Below are 22,406 nucleotides of genomic sequence, written 5' to 3'. Positions count from 1 at the left end.
GGGCCAGGCATGGTGGCTCATACCTGTAGTCCCAGCACTTTGGGAGGCTGAGGCAGGAGGATTGCTTGAGCTCAGGAATTTGAGACCAACCTGGGCAACACAGCAAGACCACATCTCCACAAATAAAACAAAAAATTAGCTGGGTGTGGTGGTGCGTGCCTGTGGTCCCAGCCACTTAGGAGGTTGAGGATTGCTTCAGAGGCTACAGCAAGCTGTGATTTTGCCACTGCACTCTGGCCTGGGCGACAGAACAATATACTGTCTCAAAAAGAAAAAAAAAAAAACTAAACAAATGAAAAAAGAAACCAAAAACACCCACAATACATAGTATATCCAAACAACAGATACTATTCGGCCATAAAGAGAAACAAATATTGTGAAAGAAACTAGTCACAAAAGGCCATACATTATTATTCTAATTATAGAAAATGTCAAATATAGACATATCCATAGGGACAACAGATCAGTGATTTAGTGGGTTGGGAGAAGGGACTGACTGTTCATAGGTATAGGATTTCTTTTTAGGGTGATGAAAATATTCTGGGATTACTGGGTGATGGTTGCACAACTTTATGAAATATACTACAACTCACTGAATCATATCCTTTAAGAGAGTAAATTTTATGGTATGTTAATTATATCTCAATTTTTTTAAAGGTGGTGGAGTCATGCCAGGTACAGTGGCTCATGCCTGTAATCCCAGCACTTTGGGAGGCTGAGGCAGGTAGACTACGAGGTCATGAGTTCGAGACCAGCCTGACCAACATGGTGAAATCCTGCCTCTACTAGAAATACAAAAATTAGCCAGACATGGTGGCATGCACCTGTAATCTCAGCTGCTTGGGAGGCTGAGGCGGGAGAATCACTTGAATCCGGGAGGCGGAGGTTGTAGTGAGCCAAGATCACGCTAGGCGACAGAATGAGAATCCATCTCAAAAAAAAAAAAAAAAAAGGTGGTGGAGTCTATTTCTCCACTATTAGAGTTTGGGGTGGTCCTGTGATTTACTTTGACCAACAGAACACCACCGATGTAACACTGTGAGATTTCTCAGCCTATCCATGAACAGGTATTGTAGATTCTACTTTCATCTCAAAGGCTGGTTTCCTTGAGAATGAGAAACCACAGAGGGAAGAGAAAGCCGCAGCAAAAACCATGTATGTGTTTCAATGCTTTCTTAGACCACCTTGTCCAACAACTCACTGCTGCTGCATTAATAAGCTTAGGCAAAATCAGCTGAGACGGCCCAAATTGCTAAGCCACACAATTGTGAACAAATAAAATAGTTGTATTAATCTAGGTTAAAAAAAAAAAAAAAAAAGACTCCACCTATGTTTATTATTTTTACTTCTTTTTTTTTTGTTCTTTAAAAAATGTTATAAACATTTCAATGAATATTGCCTTTCAACCATTTGGAAGATCTGGTCCTTCCTAACAAGGTACGTTCAATTGAAGATTACCTAGTAAAATGATTCACAATTAAAAAAAAAAATTCTTAAGCATTTAAAAATCTCTTTAAGATGGGTCTTTTTAAGACCCATGTCTGGCATTGCTATTCCTATTAACTGCTCAGAATCAGTGGTGCTAAATCCCATTCCTGGATTCTTGCTGATGTCTACATTTCTAGACTTTATTCAGTCATGTTACAGTGAAACCCTTCCCTACTTTTTTTTGCCAGTGTTCAGTATATTTTTTAACATCTGTTAATAACATCTAAGGTAATTCTTTATAAGTTTATTTCCAGACACTGAAGAATAAAGCTCTATCGATCTGAAATAAACATAATTTATCTTTATCAATAAAAAGAAAACATTGTACATTTCCCAATGCAAGTAGAAACTGTATCTCTAAATTAGTTCTAAGAAAATAGTTTTAAATTGTGACACTGAAACATTTAATTTTCTAAGTGCTTGAAAATAGAATTTATTTTCATTAAAAGGTAACTTCCTATAAAACTACAATTTAAAAAATTTGTCAAGAAATTATCAATAAAACACTTAATTTCTTAAGTAATATCCAATACATTAGTCTTACTCCATCATGGTAGTAGCTACTAGCAAAATTAAAATATATGCCAATCATATACTTGATTTCAGTATCTTTTTTTTTTTTTTTGAGATGGAGTCTCGCTTTGTCACCCAGGCTGGAGTACAGTGGCCGGATCTCAGCTCACTGCAAGCTCCGCCTCCCAGGTTCATGCCATTCTCCTGCCTCAGCCTCCCAAGTAGCTGGGACTACAGGCGCCCGCCGCCTCGCCAGGCTAGTTTTTTGTATTTTTTAGTAGAGACGGCGTTTCACCGGGTTAGCCAGGATGGTCTCGATCTCCTGACCTCGTGATCCGCCCGTCTCGGCCTCCCAAAGTGCTGGGATTACAGGCTTGAGCCACCGCGCCCGGCGATTTCAGTATCTTAAGTCATATATAGAAAAAACTCATTTTTAATTTTCAGCTGCTAAGCACCTTTTAGTATTTAATAACACAATTTAACAAACAACTTTTACTAATGTTGTACAAGACATTAATGGAATGATCCAACTAAAGAATAAGAAATTCTAGCCTGGACTTCTAGCCATCAGATCAGACTTTTTTTTTCTTTTTCAGCCTCACCCTTCTGGGTTCACGCAATTCTCCTGCCTCAGCCTCCAGAGTGGCTGCAACCACAGGTGTGCATCATCATGCTTGGGTAATTTTTTATTTTGTATAGAGACGAGGTCTCACTACGTTTCCCAGGCTGGTCTCAAACTCTTCAACTCAAGCGATTTCCCTGCCTCAGCCTCCCAAAGTGCTGGGATTACAGTCCTGAGCTACTGTGCCCTGCCCCACACCTCATGTTATAGAAAGGAAAATAATCTCATGTCCTTAGGGTCCTCCTCAAAAAGGTAAGGGATTTATTCATAAGAAAGACTGTGGCTGATTTGAAACATTACAAGGTGTCAAAAAAACAAAACAAAACACTAACTCTTGAATAACTGATCTAATGCCTCAATGAGCTTTGTCTTCCTTTTGATATTATTAGCCATTTATACATAATAGCAATACAAGAGTGCTGAATTTTGCCTCAGCACTAGCAATACAAAGGACCGTCTAAAGAATTTACAACTGGAGAAGGATCTGGAATTGAAATTACTGTCAACTTGAGAAGAGGTATTAGTAATGAGAGGAAAAAAACAGATTTGTGTGGACTGATGTGTAGCCAAAAAATAATGATGGTGGGGACTTCTAAAAAAATAAAAAATTGAATTCGCTATAGCATCTTTTAATTAAATATAATATGTACTCTCTTGACAGAAGTATCACTGTGGGAAAAAAATAATCCAACTAATGACGATCATTTCTTTAATAAATTTATTTAACAAATGTGTCAAAAGTCAATGCAATATTTTTAAATTACTTCAAGAAGTTCTACTTTCAAAATTATAAAATATGATATTATCTGAGAAGTTTTAAAACAAGTCTAAAATAAGCACGTAGAACTTACTGCCTGTGCTTGCTTAATAAACTCAAGAATATCTTCTTTTAAAGCCTGATGAATTTTTGCTGGGCCTTTATCATCCCAAAGACAGACTGCATGCACATCCCTGTGAATATAAAGCAAGTAAACAAACAATGACAAAACAAGAACTGAACAAAACATCTTAAATTCTATTTCAGTACAGTTTCCACGGACCATATTAGAACCAAGCTAATATTGTCTGAATTCATTCATATAAACCAAGCACGTTTGTAAATTGCCTAATATATACATGTGTTTCTATTTTTATTTTCTTTTGCCATTGTTTTCCTCTTTAATTCTCTGCTACTTACCACATAAAATTTACTTATGAAAGCATGTCTCCATCTCCCAATGTCACTGCCCAAAGTTAACTGCTAGTAATATTTTCCTGTGCAAAAACAACTACAAATCCTTTTAATTCTTTAACACGATAGTTGTATACTATTTTGTCCTTTTATTTCAATTATTTTAAAAATTTTTTTAATTTTTATTTTTTAGAGACAGGGTCTTACTCTGTTGCCCAGGCTAGTGTGCAGTGGCACGATCATGGCTCACTGTAGCCTTGACCTCCTGGGTTGAGGAGATCCTCCCACCTAAGGCTCCCAAGAGCTGGGACTATAGGAGCATGCCACCATGCCTAATTTTTTAAAAATTTTTTTGTAGAGACAGTCTTGCTATGTTGTCCAGGCTGGTCTTGAACTCCTGGTTTCAAGGGATCCTCCTGCCTCAGTCTCCAAAGTGCTGGAATTAAAAGTGTGAGCCACCATGCCCAGCCTTGTTATATACTCTGTCACCCAGGCTGGAGTGCAGTGCCACAACCATAGCTCACTGCAGTCTCAAACTCCTATGCTCAAGGGATACCCCCGCCTCAGCCTCCTGAGTAGCTGGGATTACAAGCACGCACCTGTCTAGTTTTTCTAATTTTTGATAGAGATGGGGTTTTGCTATGTTGCCCAGTCTGGGCTTGAACTCAAATCCTCAAGCAATTCTCCTGCCTCAGCCTCCCAAAATGGTGGGATGGTGGGAATGTGGGCCTATTTTGTCTTTTTAAAAGTATTAGTCACTTAAATCACAATAAAGCAAATCTCCTAGCTTCCCTATGTATTACCCATTTACACATCAATTACTGTTTCTCCTTTAAACAAAAAAAACAAAAACAAAAGTTATCATAAACTGATATACAAAAACTCAGAACTTACAAAGCTGACATAGTTTACAAAAAGGTCCTTCATTATAGAAATATATTTAATACTAGTACAGCATGTTCAGAAAATTTCTCATAACCTAGTTGTAGGCCAGGTGTGGTGGCTCAAGCCTGTAATCCAAGCACTTGGGGAGGCTGAGGTAGGCAGATCACTTGAGGTCAGGAGTTCAAGACCAGCCTGGCCAACATGGTGAAACCCCCATCTCTACTAATAATACAAAAATTAGCCAGGCATGGTGGTGCACACCTGTAATCCCAGCTACTTGGGAGGCTGAGGCATGAGAATCACTTGAACCCACGAGGCAGAGGTTGCAGTGAGCCAAGATGGCACCACTGAACTCCAGCCTGGGCGACAGAGTGAAACTGTGTCACAAAAAAAAAATAAATTAATTAAAATTTAAAAAAAAAGTAAAAAAATTACCAAGTTGTAAGTGAAATTACCACACTGTAAATCAGAGAAACTTACAACAAAAGGACAGGGTCACAATGAAGAATCATTCATTCAAAAAATGTTCCCCACTGATTCATTCAATTCATAATGGAGCCTCTACCATTAAAAAAAAGTCAAAGAAATCCAAATAAAGCATCTCCAGAATTATAACATGTCAATAATCAAATTGTTTTATATTCTAACTATTCTGTTCTTTTTTTTTTTTTTTTTGAGATAGTGTCTCACTCTGTTGCCCAGTCTGAGGTGTAGTAGCATGAACACAGCTCACTGCAGCCTCAACCTCCTGGGCTCAACCCTGCCTCAGCCTCCCAACCAGCTGGGACCACAGGTGTGTGCCACCATGCCTGGCTAATTTTTTATTTTTTGTAGAGACACGGTCTCCCTACGTTGTCTGGACTGATCACGAACTCCTGAACTCAAACAATCCTGCCACCTCAGCCTCCCAAAGGGCCAGGATATAGGCATGAACCACTGGGCTTGGCCTATATTCCAATTTTTAGAGACATTATTAGAGCCCAAAGTTTTGTCTCCATATTACTTCGAATGCTTTTTTCACTTGTTCAATTCAGCTTGATAATGGTATCTGGTCCAGTGCCTAGGATGCTATAAGCACACAAATATTTGTTAAATAACAATATAAAAGGTAACACCTGACTACTTATTATGTGCCAGATATTATTCACTCATTCATTCATTAATTCATTTATTTATTTGTTTGTTTGTTTGTTTATTTTGAGATGGAGTTTCGCTCTTGTTGCCCAGGCTGAAGAGCAATGGCGTGATCTTGGCTCACTGCAACCTCCGCCTGCTGGGTTCAAGCGATTCTCGGGCCTCAGCCTCCAAAGTAGCTGGGATTACAAGCATGCGACACCGGCTAATTTTTGTATTTTTAGTAGAGATGGACTTTTACCATGTTGGTCAGGCTGGTGTCGAACTCCTGACCTCAGGTGATCCACCTGCCTTGGCCTCCCAAAGTGCTGGATTACAGGCGTGAGGCACCAGTCATATACTATTCTAAATTATTTTAACCTACTTCATCTTCATAGCAAGTCTTAAGTACTCCTATTTTATCCTTATTTTACAGATGGGGAAACTGAAGGAAAACAATCCTAGATTACACAGTATATGGTGGAGCCAGGAAATCAGGCTCCAGAACTCACACGAAACCAAATCTACTCTTGAAACTCTCCAATCTATTAAACAAGAAGCTAAAGTGATCTTTACAAAACTCAAGTCACATCATATTACCCTATACTTAAATCCTCTAATGGTTGCCCAACACTCTTAGAATAAATTACAAAATGATTAAATGACTCCTGCATACCTAATCAGTCTCACCTAATGACTAAAGGAATCTAGAGTCTAAAAGAAGAGACTGGCCGGGCATATTGGTTCATGCCTGTAATCCCAGCACTCTTGGAGGGCAAGGCAGGAGGATCATTTGAGGCCAGAAGTTCAAGACCAGCCTAGGCTGCATGGCAAGACCTCATCTATACAAAAATAAAATAAAATAATTAGTTGCGCATGGTGGCACATGCCTGTAGTCCTAGCTTTTCAGGAGGCTGATGAGGGAAGATCACCTGAACTCAGAAGTTCAAGGTTACAGTGAGCTACGATTGTGCCACTGCACTCCAGCCTGAGCGACAGAGTAATGCTCTGCCTCTAAAAACAATTTTTTTTTTAAAGAAATAGGTCGGGCATGGTGGCTCATGCCTTTAACCCTAGCACTTTGGGAGGCCAAGGTGCACAGATCACTTGAGGCCAGGAGTTTGCAACCAGCCTGGCCAACATGGTGAAATCCCATCTCTACTAAAAATACAAAAGTTAGCCAGGCGTGATGGTGCGCGCCTGTAGTCCCAGCTACTTGGGAGGCTGAGGCAAGGGAATTGCTTGAACCCAGGAAGCAGAGGTTGCAGTGAGCCAAGATTGCACCTCTGCACTCCAGCCTGGCCAACAGGGCAAGACTCTGTCTCAAAAAAGAAAAAAAAAAGAAACTGATAGAAAATTGATTGACTATAACTTAGTATGTTATAACTATTTTATGCATATAAACAAAAGATGGTTTAGGAACTCAGGGACAGGGTAAGGGTGAGTGAGAGGCAGAGAAAGAAAGGCTTTCTGGAATAGTTGGTTCCTGAGCTTAATCTCCAAAAATAGGACTTTGCCAGGCAAAGGTGTACAAAGATAGAAGAGAGGATATTTTATGAAATAAACGACAGTATAAAGAATTGTGGGCCAGGTGTGGTGGCTCACACTTGTAATCCCAGCTCTAAGGGATGCCAAAGTTGGTGGATCACTTGAGGCCAGGTGTTCAGGACCAGCCTAGACAACATGGTGAAACCCCATCTCTACTAAAAAAAAATACAAAAATTAGCCTGGTGTGGTGGTGCACACCTGTAGTCCCAGCTATTTGGGAGGCTGAGGCATGAGAATTGCTTGAACCCAGGAGATGGAGGTTGTAGTGAGCCGAGATTGTGCCACTGCACTGCAGCCCAGGCAACAGAGCAAGACTCTGTCTCAAAAAAAAAAAAAAAAAAAAAAGAATTGTGGATGACTATGGTAACTGCAGTGAACTATAAGCACATCAGTGTGGCTACCCTGTAAAGTGAAATGCGAAGTGATAAGTGATAAGAAATTGAGCAACCCAACCCCCTTTTATCCCTTATATTCAATCATAGTCCTATTATATCCATCATGCAAATGTCTCTCTAATATGGACATTTCCCTCCCATTACCATAATGAGAGTCACCATCATCTTTTATTTAGTTTACTATACCAAAACTAACATGTATTAACAGCTTACTACGTGCCAGACACTCCACATTGACTCGTGTTAGTTTAAGAAGCCTTTTAAGAAGCTGACGGCCGGGCGCGGTGGCTCAAGCCTGTAATCCCAGCACTTTGGGAGGCCGAGACGGGCGGATCACGAGGTCAGGAGATCGAGACCATCCTGGCTAACACGGTGAAACCCCGTCTCTACTAAAAAATACAAAAAACTAGCCGGGCGAGGTGGCGGGCGCCTGTACTCCCAGCTACTCGGGAGGCTGAGGCAGGAGAATGGCGTAAACCCGGGAGGCGGAGCTTGCAGTGAGCCGAGATCGCGCCACTGCACTCCAGCCTGGGTGACAGAGCCAGACTCCGTCTCAAAAAAAAAAAAAAAAAAAAAAAAAAGAAGCTGACGGGGCCTGGCGCAGTGGCTCACGTCTATAATCCCAGAACTTTGGGAGGCCAAGGCAGGTGGATCACCTGAGGTCAGGAGTTCAAGACCAGCCTGGCCAACATGATGAAACTCCGTCTCCACTAAAAATACAAAAAATTAGCCAGGCGTGGCGGCAGGCGCCTGTAATCCCAGCTACTTGGGAGGCTGAGGCAGGAGAATCGTTTGAACCCAGGAGGCGGAGGTTGCAGTGAGCCGAGATCACGCCACTGCACTCCAACCTAGGCAACAAAAGCAAAACTTTGTCTTAAAAAAAAAAAAAACACACCAGGCCAGGTGTGGGCATGGTGGCTCACGCCTGTAATCCCAGCATTTGGGAAGCTGAGCCTTTTAAGAAGCTGATGGGGCCTGGCACGGTGGCTCACGCCTATAATTCCAGCACTTTGGGAGGCCAAGGCGGGTGGATCACCTGAGGTCAGGAGTTCGCGACCAGCCTGGATAACACAGTGAAACCCCGTCTCTACTAAAAATACAAAATTTAACCAGCGCGGTGGTGGGTGCCTATAATCCCAGATACTTGGGAAGCTGAGGCAGGAGAAACGCTTGAGCCCGGGAGGCAGAGGTTGCGATGAGCCGAGATCGTGCCACTGCACTCCAGCCTGGGCGACAGAGATTCCGTCTCAAAAAATACAAAAGAAAAAAAAAAAAAAAGATGAAGAAGCTGATGAGATTATCAACGTAAGAGATCTACTAAGGGAACACCTGTGAAGGAAAATGGAAAATGGGCTAGAGAAAGCTGGGTGTAGGTCTGATCCCTGTAGAGGAGATAAGAAAGGAAGTTTGAACAGTAAAAATCAGTGTAGTTCTAAGAAAGGTTGGTAAGGCTGTTGAAGAATTCTGGAGCCAAAGTCACCCATCAGAGGAGACCTGTGCATCCCTAAAACAAACCTACCTTTGTAACCCTGCCGTACTCAAATCTCTTCTGCATATATGTCAGAAAGGTTCAAACAGGACTTGAGTCTCATAGGACAACAGGGAATGGTGTGGTAAAGGGGGTGGAGTTAGATAGTTCCCTAGAAATCTTATCCAAAGAAGAGTCAAACTTAGAAGGGATTTGGTACATGTTCTCCAGTTCTCTTTTCTCAATTGCCAGTTACTTCTCTGCATTGCTATCCCAGGGAAGAATGTTCTCAACGTACTTTTCTTTGTTGAGACAGGGTCTCTCCCTGTCACCCTGCCTGGAGTGCAGTGGCATGATCAGCTCATCATAACTTAAAACTCCTGTGCTCAAGGATCCTTCTGCCTCAGCCTCCTGAGTAGCTGGGACTACAGGCATGTGCCACCATGACTGGCTAATTTTTGTATTTTTTTGAGACGGAGTCTCACTCTGTCAGCCAGGCTGGAGTGCAGTGGCACAATCGCAGCTCACTGCAACCTCCGCTTCCCAAGTTCAAGCAATTCTCGTGCCTCAGCCGGCCAAGTAGCTGGGATCACAGTTGTGCAACACCACACCCAGCCAATTTTTGTATTTTTAGTAAAGACGGGGTTTCGCCATGTTGACCAGGGTGGTATCGAACTCCTGACCTCAGGTGATCACCTGCCTTCACCTCCCAAAGTGCTGGGATTACAGGCATGAGCCACTACACTCAGCCTTGGCTAATTTTTTGTAGAGATAGAATCTCGCTGTTTCTCAGGCTGGTCTCGAACTCTGGCCTCAAGCAATCCTCCAGTCTCGACCTCCCAAAGTGTTGGGATTACAAACATGAGCCATCACACCCAGCCCCAAAGTGCTTTTAAAAGGGAACATGATATAAGGTAAATCTTTTTAAAAATTTAACTATACTAGAAAAATCTAGGAGTTGGGAAATAGGAGAGAGAAGAAATAGAAGCTTCTCAAGTCTTAAGGAGGCAGACAGAAGTGACAGGAAAAGAAGCAAGAAGTAAAAACTATTCCACACGTTTTGACTTCCTTGTGTAGAAGATAAGAAGAAATAGTGTGACCTTGGTGTGGTAAAATGGCATGTATTTTGTTTCCAAGTAGGAGGACTATCACATGCTTCTAACTAAGAGCAAGAAACATGAAGGCAACCACTAATGAAATAAACTTTAAAATTAATAAAAACAAAGAAAGGAAAATGAAGAAACAACAACATCAGATCCATGATAAAAAGTTATAGAAGCAATAAAAGCAGGAATATCAGTCATAACATTAAACCTGAACTGAATAACCAAGCCCATTAAAAAACAGTATGCCTTTTAAAAGGACAAATACTGTATGATTCCATTTATGTGACATTTATGTGAGTTACCTAGATAAGCAAATTCATAGATGGAAAGTAAAATGGAGCTGGGGGGAGGAAGAATGAGGAATTATTGTTTAATGGGTACAAAGCTTCTGTTTCAGATGATGAAGAGGTTTGGGGAATGGACTGTGTTGATGTTTGCGTAACATTGTGAATACAATTAATGCCACTGAATTGTACACTTAAAAATGGCTAAAATTGTACATGAATCTAGAGCAGCAGTTCTCAATTGAGGAAGGTATTATTCCCCTAGAAGGGTATCTGGAAACATGAGAATTTTTGTTTTTATAATGCAGGGTGGGGAGAAAGACACAGAAGGAGTGTTCATGACTGGAGTTGATAAGCATGGACAGGCTGGGCGCAGTGGCTCACACCTATAATCCCAGCACTTTGGGAGGCCAAGGTGGGTGGATCACCTGAGGTCGGCAGTTCAAGACCAGTCTGACCAACATGACAAAATTCCATCTCTACTAAACACAAAAAATTTGCCAGGTGTGGTGGCGCATGCCTGTAATCCCAGCTACTTGGGAGGCTGAGACAGGAGAATTGCTTGAACTTGGGAGGCAGAGGTTGCAGTGAGCCAAGATCGTACCATTGCATTCCAGCCTGGGCAACAAGAATGAAACTCTATCTCAATTTTAAAAAAAGAAAAAAAAAAAGAGAGAAGGATGAAAGTGATATTGTACAATATGCAGAACAATCTCTTATACCACCCAAAATACCAAGAGTACTTCAATTGAGAAAGAATATAGATCATGAGAAAAGGGGGGAAAATCTCAGATAGTCAATGTACGTTAACATCAATACATTATTTAGTAACTGAGATTTAGAAAGATATAATCATTAAACCTAAATGTTAATGATTAACATGATCTAAATAGGGCTAAAATTTACAAGGGTGTTAATTATTGTCAGTCTTGGTGATAAACAGGAATCCCTTTACCTAAAAGGACTATATATTGAACTGCTTTAGGTACTCCAAGGAGATGAAAGAACTTTTTTTTGTGTGTGTGTGAGATGGAGTTTTGCTCTTGTTTCCCAGGCTGGAGTGGAATGGCACAATCTTGGCTCACTGCAACCTCCGCCTCCCGGGTCCAAGTGATTCTCCTGCCTCAGCCTCCCGAGGAGCTGGGATTACTGGGGCCCACCACCACACTCAGGTAATTTTTGTATTTTTAGTAGACATGTTGGCCAGGCTGGTCTGGAACTCCTGACCACAGGTTATCTACCCACCTCGGCCTCCCAAAGTGCTGGGATTACAGGTGTGAGCCACCACACCCGGCCAAAAGATCTTTAAAAACAATGTGTTAGGCCGGGCGCGGTGGCTCAAGCCTGTAATCCCAGCACTTTGGGAGGCCGAGACGGGCGGATCACGAGGTCAGGAGATCAAGACCATCCTGGCTGACACGGTGAAACCCCGTCTCTACTAAAAAATACAAAAAACTAGCCGGGCGAGATGGCGGGCGCCTATAGTCCCAGCTACTTGGGAGGCTGAGGCAGGAAAATGGCTTGAACCCAGGAGGCGGAGCTTGCAGTGAGCTGAGATCCAGCCACTGTACTCCAGCCCGGGTGACAGAGCGAGACTCCGTCTCAAAAAAAAAAAAACAAACAAACAAAAGAAAAACAATGTGTTGAGGCCTCTAACTTAGCAAGTATAAGGTTATTGACAATTTCTACTTTGAAGTCCACTTTAATAGGGAACACCATCAAACTATGCTCCTTTTCTAAGAGTACTCAGAGAACAAGCACTATTCTCAATAATAAATCTTATCAACACAGACTGGCAAAAACAACACAACAACAAAAAACCTCACCACACCCAATATATCATTCATAAAATAGTTTACTATTGAATGATTTACAAAAAACATATGTATACATGAATGTAATAAAACTTTAAAATGCCTCAGCTGTTTCTTACTGAACTTTAATTTCCCAAAGGCCAGAAGTATAAGTTAATTGATAGTATGCAACAAGGTTCTATATCATTTAGGAAATCAGAGCATTTTAAGTGATAAAGAGAGAAAATGATTACAATAGCTCAATGTGTACAGCTTATGCAATTACACATCTATAATTCATTGATACTGCATTTTAATAGTGTGTCTGAGACTGCTAGCCTAAGAAACACCTATGTGCAAGGCTGGCCTTTGGCTAGGATGTAGCAATCTGGATTTCTGGGAGGATTCCCATCATTCCTTAATGAGAACGTTTTACGTGCCTAAACTATTTACACAGTGTGACTTACATTGAACACTTTCTTTTCTTCTGCCAGTCTCAAATTTTGGTATGTGCCAGGCATAAGTTGCTTACATGACCAGCCCCCAGTAGAAAGTTTGGGTGCTGAGTCTCTAATTAGCTTCCCTGGTAGACAATATTTTATATGTGTTGTCACTGTCAGTTGCTGGAGGAATTAAGCTTATTGTGTGACTCCTCTGCGAGAAGACATTTGGAAGTTTGTATTTCATTTCCCCTGGACTTTGGCACATGCACTTTTTCTTTGTTGATTTTGCTTTGCTTCCTTCACTGTAATAAATCATAGCCATGAATACAACTACATAGTGAGTCCTATGAATACTCCCGGCAATCACTGAGCCTAGGGGTGACCTTGGGATTGCCAACACAGCTGGTGTCAGAAGTTGGACTCGTGAAGAGAGAAGCAGTAGGATGACAAACATTTGCTGCTTCAGTGGCTATAAAATCATTCATAGTATGAAACAGCAGTTGAGTTTCTGTGTTTTGTGACAGGTAAAAATTACCTATAAAATTTGAAAATGATAGCTCTAACACCAGAATTGGCTACCTCATTCCCCTGGCAGTTTCTGGCCATGCCTACTAAAGTGAAGGGAGGAAAAAACAGAGCCTGGATGATGTCTCTGTTGGATTTTTTTTTTCTTGCCTCCAGGTGGGAAGAGGCCCAAAAGTTTCCAAAGGTGAGTTTGGGTGGACCAAAAATGTTAAAAGTTTGTATGCTCTCTCCTCCAAATAGGAAAAAAATAATAGCGAAATCAGAGCCCAGTGCTGGAGCAAAGCTTTAGATAAACTATGGGAGAAACAGGAGTGGGGAGAGTGAACCACTCCAGCTGTCTCTTCAGCCTAGCTGCTACTGCTGCAGTCCCTCCCTACACCTTGCATGCCAGTCAGGATCTCCCAGCAGCTGTAAGGTTACTCTTATAAACACTGAATTTACTGCTGATGGTTGATTAAATTTAAAATAAGGAATAAGGATGGCCAGGCATGGTGGCTCACGCCTGTAATCCCAACACTTTGGGAGGCTGAGGTAGTCAGGTAACTTTGAGGTCAAGAGTTCGAGACTATCCTGGCCAACATGGTGAAACCCTGTCTCTACTAAAAAGACAAAAATTAGCCTTGTGGGTACCTGTAGCCCCAGCTACTCAAGAGGCAAGGCAGGAGTATCACTTGAATCTGGGAGTTGGAGGTTGCAGTGAGCTGAGATTGTGCCACTGCAATCCAGCCTGGGAAACAGAGCAAGACTCCGTCTCAATAAATAAATACATAAATTTAAAATAAGGGAAAAATGTGGTGGGGGGGTTAAGAGATGACTTTGTACTTTGCAGCTACTGCATCTAGATGTATAATCAAAACTGACATAAGATGTAATATGCTGCTAGTCATTTCACAAATGCTAAAGGGACTGTCCCAATCAGGAAAAATTAGTGAGACAAAACTTCTTGCTTTTTTCTGCTGAAGGGACTGGAATTTAAACTCTGTGAGTATCGGGAACAGAATAAGTTTCCACAACGGATGATATTTACTATGACTTTTTGAACTACTGATGCCCGGGGAAAAAGAGAGACAACATGAAAACAAAGGAAATCTCCAGATGAAGGAAATACACTTTTGGAATTTTAAATGCAGTTTTTCATTGTTATTGAATTCTTGTAAAATTAGATGTCTGACCCTTAGAAGCTGATGATTTTCCAGCCGTATGTGCATATTTTTGGGCAGATCAAGTTGGATCCTAAGACAAGGTAAAAAGGACTTAGGATAGTCTTGCTGATCACTTGGACTTGAAATATGACTGCGAGCCTGCAGTATCTTGGCTTTGCTCCTGCCAAAGACAAGACACTAACTGTTTTGGAATCCTGAAATCACAGATCTCAACTACCTGGATCTGACGCTAGGCTGAAACCTGACACTGCTACCAGGCTATTTGAACCTCAACACGAGCTGTGCTGAACCAAAAGCAGGCATATACTCAATAAACAGGACTTTGCCTCAATTTTTTTTTTTTTTTTGAGACAAGGTCTCACTCTGTCACCCAGCCTGGAGTGCAGTGGCACAGTCACAGCTTGCTGCAGCCTCAATGCAGCAAGCAATCTGCCTGAAGACTCAAGCAATCCTCCCACCTCAGCTCTCAATTAGATGGGACTACAGGCGTGTGCCACCACACCCAGATAATTTTTTTTTTTTTTAAGAGACAGGGTCTCACTATGTTGCCCAGGCTGGTCTTAAACTCCTGGGCTCAAGTGATCATCCTGTCTCGGCCTCCCAAAGTTCTGGGATTATAGGTGTAAGCCACTTTGGCCGCCAAAGATTACTGAAGACTTAAAAGATATCCTCTTGTGGAGCCAGAAACCATGAAAACATCATGGATTCTGGCTGGACCACCTCAACCACTCACAGACACCCAAAGAAAAAGGCTTATTCTCTGATGGGACTATCCAAGATGAAGCTGCTGATTGGTCTTATATATCTGATATGGAGACTAACAGTATTCCCAACTGGTGGTTCCTACCAAAAGCTGTAGTTGGGAGAGGGCACATCACAAGAGTGTAGCCCCTTCGCCCACTTCTTACAGATTAGATTTTGACCCCTTCTTGAGATGTCTCACTGCTATTGACTTCTGTTTGCCTTTCCGGATTGGTTGCAGTTTGCAGCAACAGATTTAATAACCTGACTCTATTTCTCTCTTTCCTGTCACCCCTCCTGGTACACACACACCTTAGTAAGTCAGTCTGGTTACTAAATGCAGCTGTCCCCAGAAAGGAACTGCTATTTTCTAGGCTACCCACTAGATACATAATCAGGACAAAAGGGAGATAACATAAGCCCATTTTGAAAAGTTTTAAAAATCCAGGATTTCATCCTGACCATTTCCTAAATATTGTATGTCTTTTTAATTAAGTTGTATACAAATGTTTTTAGTAAAAAAAACTTTTGTCCCTCATGCAGATCTGGATGATGGAGAAGACACGAAATTTTCATTACTGAAAGGGATACACTGATTTTATAAGGAAGAAAAAACAAAACCTAGCATCTGGGAAGGGACAGTGGAGGAGGAGGAGATTAATGATTTTTGCTTCTCACAACTATTCCTGAAAGCTTTCCCCCTTTTCCTAAAGGAAATCTCTCAGGGTTGCCTTTCCAAGCTGCCACGAGTCCTTTTAATTCAAACTGGTGAACTTACAATCACACCTAACAGCACCAACTATGAGATGGCAAAGAACAGCCTCAAGCTTCTGCACTTTCCATGTAGAACACCTCCTGTTTGGAACTAACTGCCTTCAGGCAGTCCATCTGAAACCAAGGCCTGAACTGAATTATAAATCAACTACACTGAATTGGGAACCCCAGAATATAAGGTCCCACGGTGGGAGGCCATGGGGGGGCCTTGTTAACCTGTACTACCTGACTAATATCTTGCTTGGGGTATCTTAACAATTTTAATCTTTTTGTTTCTAGGAGAACTACATGTGCTCTCTGGGATTATATTTGTTAGTGTATGTACCCTAGCATGGCACTGTCTCAATCCTGGAAGGCTTTCAGGTCCGCTTCAACTTAATGCCCTGAGTTATACTGTGCCTGAGTTGACAATTGTGCCTGAGTTGACCATGTTAAAAAAAGGCCTATACAGAACTGAAAGAGAAAGCCACATGGTTTTTTAAGATAAACTTTATGATTAATGGAGTTTAACTGGCTAAATCCAGGACCCCTAAAAAGGGATAACTCGCCAGGCGTGGTAGCTCATGCCTGTAATCCCAGCACTTTGGGAGGCCAAGGCGGGCAGATCACCTGAGGTCAGGAGTTTAAGATTAGCCTGGACAACATGGAGAAACCTTGACTCTACTAAAAATACAAAAATTGGGCAGGCATGGTGGCGCACACTTGTAATCTCAGCTACTCAGGACGCGGAGGCACGAGAATCACTTGAACCTGGGAGGCAGAAGTTGCAGTAAGCCAAGATGGCGCCCCTGCAATCCAGCCTGGGCAACAGAGCAAGACTCCATCTCAAAAAAAAAAAAAAAGGGTTAGAGGCAACTGAGACCAATACTACAGGTTGGTCTTGCCCTGCTACATGGGGGAATGCTGACATAATTCTGCTGTAAAGACAATTTGGCCAATGGCAAAAAGTTAAACCAGCACCCGAGACTGCATCCCCTAGAAATGCCTGCTTGTAAGATGAGCCCTTGGCTGGCATCTGAGAATTTGAATGGTCAACAGTTTCCTACACTTAAATAAAACTTTCCTGAAATAACAGTGGCTTACTGTACTTAAACTGTTTATATAAACAATATGGTTTACACTGATTTTGGTACATGTTGAAAGAGACTGCCTATGTGACCACCCCTATAAAAACCCTGAGTACCAAGTCTCCAATAAGCTTCTCTGGTAGACAACATATCACACGCTGTCCATCACTGCTGGAAAAATTAAGTGTGTCCTGTGTGACTCCCCTGGGAAAAGACTCTTCTTGGAAGCTTGTGCTTGTTTTTTCCTGCACTTCACCCCATGTACCTTTTCCCTTTGCTGATTTTGCTTTGGATCCTTTCACTGTAATGACTCATAGTTGTGAGTATGATTGTATGTTTGGTCCTGCGAGCCCCCTAGCAAATCATCATACCTGGGAGAGGTTTTGGAGACCCTCAGCATAACTAGTAATACTATTTAATAGGTAAACAGAACAACCTAGAGTTACACATTCCATTTGGGTATGGAAAGACATCACCAAAATTTACTTTATGTTAGCAAACTGGGTACTTACGAAAACAGATCAAACCACTGCTGTTTTGTAACAGATTCCTGGCGTAAAAGCTTCAAAACAATCGGGCGCATAAAATCCCATTTGTCTTCAAACTGAAGAGAACCTTTATTCTTGGGGGGGAAAAAAAAGATAAAAGGGAGTTTAATTTAAATGCAGTTAAATAAAAAGTATCCTGTAATTTTTATGAGACAGCTAGAGAAATGAAGGGCTCAAATTTAAATGAACCAGTTTTCCATAATGGAATCCCTACAGGCTTAATCTGTTATTGAGGAATCACAGGAAGACAATCATAAAAGAGAAAAATTAATTGTACAAATGTGTCTAGTGAAGAATTTGGCCTTGTCCAAAGAGACAGTCTGGTCTTTCCTCTTGGCTTCTAGTAGATAATCTCTGGACACTTAGAAAGTTACGTCTAAAAAGTGTGTCTTTGTCTGGGAGGCCTTGGGTCATACTGGATAGGCTAATAACGCAATTCAGGGAGGGGACTGTCCACACCTATATAATCCTAGGTGGAGGCTGACCAATCGGAAAGACGAACAATGTAACTTGAGATAGGGGTCTGGGGTCACATAGGGTCAGTCAACATGGAGACTGAAATCCCTGTGAGCAATTAATCAATCACACCTATGTGAATAACCTCTACAAAAACTCGACAGTAAAGGTTGGGTAAGCTTCCCTATTTGGTGGTACTCATGCATACTGTCACACATTGATGCCGGGAGAGAAATGTGTCCTGACCACATGGGAAGAGAGCAAGATAAGCTCTGTATTTGGACCCCTCCTAAACTCTGCCCTATGAGTCTCTTCCTTTGGCTGATCTTATCCAAATCCTTTCCCTATAACAAATCATAACTATGGGTACAACAGCTTTCACTAAACGCTATGAGCCTTTCTAATGAATTATCAAACCTGAGAGTGGTTTTGGGAATCCCCCAAACTAACAGTTGGTGTCAGAAGTGAGAGTGGTCTTATATGGAGTCTGTATGGTCTATTTTTGTAGTTGTCCTAAACTCCTCCCAAAAAGTATATTGGAAATCTATATAAACTCTGAAAACTGAGGAGAAAAAGAAAACAGAAAAATCCCCATCTCCTTTGATAATGCTAACAAAAAACCCTGACACTGAACTGTTGAGAAAAGCGTAAGAAATGGAAAGTCTAGGCCAATCTTACCAGAGAAGAAAGATGCAAAAATCTAAATAAATATTATCAAATCAAACAAGTGTCATATCAAAACAATCAGACCTCATAATCATACAGTTTATCTCTGGAATGTAAAACTAGGGCAATATTAGGAAAAAAATAATCAATTACATTACCAAAAACAAAGGGAGAGAGAGACCCCATATGTGTTAGTCATTAGTTTAATACTCCTTTTCAAGTTAAGTGTGACCATGTGATTTGTTTTTTGTTTGTTTTTGAGACAGGGTCTTGCTCTGTCACCCAGGCTGGAGTGCAGTGGAGTGATCATAGCTAACTGTAGCCTTGACCCCCTCGGCTCAAGCAATTCTCCTGCCTCAGCCTCCCAAGTAGCTGGGACTACACGTGCGCACTCACCTCGGTCTCCCAAAATGCTGAGGTTATAGGAGTGAGCCACTGAACTAGGACCATCTGATTTATTTTGGCCAATAAATTTCAACAAAAGTCATTAATTTTCTTTTTTTTTTTTTTAACTTTTAAGTTTAGGGGTACATGTGTAGGATTTGCAGGTTTGTTACAAAGGTAAACTTGTGTCATGGGGATTTGTTGTACAGATTATTTCATTACCTAGGATTAACTGATTATTTTTCCTGATCCTCTCCCTCCTCCCACCCTTCACCCTCTGGTAGGCCCTAGTGTGTGTTGTTTCCTCTATGTATCCATGTGTTCTCATCATTTAGCTCCCACTTATAAGCAAGAACATGCAGTATTTAGTCTTCTGTTCCTGCATTAGTTTGGTAAGGAAAATGGCCTCCAGCTCCATCCATGTCCCTGCAAAGGACATGATCTCGTTTTTTTTAATGGCTGTATACTATTCCATGGTGTGTATGTACCACATTTTCTTTATCTAGTCTATCACTGATGGGCATTGGGGGTGATTTCACGTCTTTGTTAGAATGAATAGTACTGTGATGAACATATGTGTACATGTGTCTTTATACTACAGCACTGCAGTAACCAAGAAACAGCATGGTACTGATACAAGAACATATACATAGACCAATGGAACAGAATAGAGCCCAGAAATAAGACCACACACCTACAACTAACTGATCTTCAACAAACCTGACACAAGCAACGGAGAAAGGACTCCCTATTCAATAAATGGTGCTGGGATAACTGGCTAGCCATATGCAGAAAAGTAAAACCAGACACCTTTCTTACACCATATGCAAAAATTAACTCAAGATGGATTAAAGACTTAAATGTAAAACCTAATTTTCTAGTACACCAGCACCAAACACCCTACGAAACTCATGACTGTCCTTTTTTTTTTTTTTTTTTTGAGACAGAGTCTCGTTCTGTTGCCCAGGCTGGAGTGCAGTGGCATAATCTTGGCTCACTATAGCCTCTGCCTCCCAAGGTCAGGTGATTTTGATGCCTCAGCCTCCGAGCAGCTGGGATTAGACATGCACCATCACACCTGGCTAATTTTGGTATTTTTAGTAGAGACGAGGTTTCGCCATGTTGGCCAGGCTGGTCTCGAACTCCTGGATTCATGTGATCCGCCCTCCTCAGCCTTCCAAAGCGCTAGAATTACAGGCATGAGCCACTAGGCCTGGACTCATGATTATTTTTCAATTATACAAATCTGTTGAGGATATTGCTCAGGTTAAGAACCTGAAATGCATATAGTGATTGTGTGGAATATGCAAACTCCCTGAAATTATAACACTGAAACAGTTTCTCAACGTATGATCTGACAACAACCTACATGAAAATCATCTGAGGTGGTGACTACACATATAGATTCCTAAAACCTACCTCAGGCCTATTGGATCAGAATCTCTTGAAGTTGGTCCACAATCTGCATGTTTACCAAATTCATGATAAAAATGTTAGATGGACTATGACCCAAACTAGCTTAAGAACCACACATTTACATCATACTCTTACGAATGCTGCTTATATTCGCAAACATAGTTCATTCTGAAAGTTAATGCACTGTCTTGTTCCAGGTGCCTGCTTCTATCACACTGTATTCTTTTTTTTTTTTTTTTTGAGACAGAGTTTCGCTCTTGTTGCCCAGGCTGGAGCGCAGTGGCGTGATCTAAACTCACTGCAACCTCCGCTTCCCGGGTTCAAGCGATTCTCCTCCTCAGCCTCCCAAGTAATTTTACAGGCATGCACCACCACGCCTGGCTAATTTTGTATTTTTAGTAGAGACAGGGTTTCTCCATGTTGATCAGGCTGGTCACAAACTCTCAACCTCAGGTGATCCACCCATGCTGGCTTCCCAAAGTGCTAGGATTACAGGTGTGAGCCACCGCACCCAGACACTGTATTCTTATTATAAGGACCCATGGGAGATATCCACTAAAAACTTAGTACTGGTATTAGCTATGCTTCTTTCCTGAACAACTAGTTTCTTTTTACCTTATGGACTTAAATGAATCATGTAAGTAACTTCACTCTCCTCTTAGTATTGGCTACTGGGAAATTCAGAGTCAGAATTACGATCCTGTGGCACATACTTTGTATACTAACTCTATGCCTGGCCTCACATTACTTTTTCTACTTTTTATTATTTTCCTGTAACCCTCATTTTCTTCTTTTATTCTTCCCTACGAGGAAAAGGTGTGCAAATGAACAAACATGAAAGAACCATGGAAAGAACTCACTTTTCTTGACTGACATGGAGAAACAGAATACCCTCTTCATAAGAGGATACTTTCTAATTTCAACTAAGTCTACTTCTACAAGCACTTTTGTTAATTTTAATTATAAAATTAAACATAGTGTAAGTCCTGCAATTAAAATAAAAAAAGATGCAGAGGACCACAGTAGAGAGATACTAGAGATAAATTAAACACTGGTTAGGCTCTGAAATCGCCTAACAGACATTGTTAAGTACCAGGGAACATATTTTTGCTCTCCCTTTTGATGGAACACATAATAAACTCTTTCCTCTAATACTCAATTTTAAAAGGAATTTAATAATTAAATGTTTTCTATTAAACTTTTATAATAGATTCCAAAAATGATGCTCAAGTAGTTCTTTGACCTATTCTCTATTAATCTGAAGAGCATATCATTAAATCATAACTAAGTGGCGGGACACCAAATCCAGTATCTACAAAAGAGAATGCCTTATTAATATGAAAGGAATCTTCAGACTATGAACCTTGATTTACATACATTTTCACTGACTGACTGAAGGCTGCCTCATCTCTATTAACTTGCTACAAAGTTTCTTGAATTCCTTCATTATTATTCAGAATAACAAATAGGCTGGACTCAACAGTCGCTAGTAAGTCTAGAATTCTCTCATTCACTGGCTCTTTAGAGAACTTCAACATTTGCCATACTCCTGCCCCTCTATCCTTCACTCCTTACAGCACAACTAATCCCCTCATAAGCACCCTTCTCACACAGATGGGCCGCAGGAAGTCAACAGGGAGTTGGCAATGGGGGAATATCTGGAAAAAAGAGTATTCTAGGCAGAGAAAGCAGCCAATGCAAAGAACATTAAGGTAGAAGCATGCTTAATATATTCAAGGTAGAGCAAAGTAAAGAAAGCGGAGAGAGCAGATAAGGTCATAGAAGTAACTTAGCTTACTGGATATTACTGAGCAGAATCTTGTAGGACCCTGAAGGC

The 22,406-nt window shown here is 41.1% G+C and overlaps 1 protein-coding gene across 1 annotated transcript in view; it reads right to left on the bottom strand.

The window, feature by feature from the left end:
- CUL5 (cullin 5) overlaps window positions 1-22,406 on the bottom strand; it is a 104,837-nt gene that overhangs the window by 59,650 nt on the left and 22,781 nt on the right. Inside the window, 2 exon segments of the mRNA XM_015115606.3 lie at window positions 3,475-3,574; window positions 17,612-17,721. Of these exon segments, the coding sequence (XP_014971092.1) occupies window positions 3,475-3,574; window positions 17,612-17,721 (210 nt within the window).

The sequence above is a fragment of the Macaca mulatta genome, chromosome 14 (genome assembly GCF_049350105.2).
Source record: "Macaca mulatta isolate MMU2019108-1 chromosome 14, T2T-MMU8v2.0, whole genome shotgun sequence".
Taxonomy (NCBI): domain Eukaryota; kingdom Metazoa; phylum Chordata; class Mammalia; order Primates; family Cercopithecidae; genus Macaca; species Macaca mulatta.
The sequence above is the reverse complement of the archived record's forward strand: the minus strand, read 5'-3'. Positions and strand labels throughout refer to the sequence as shown.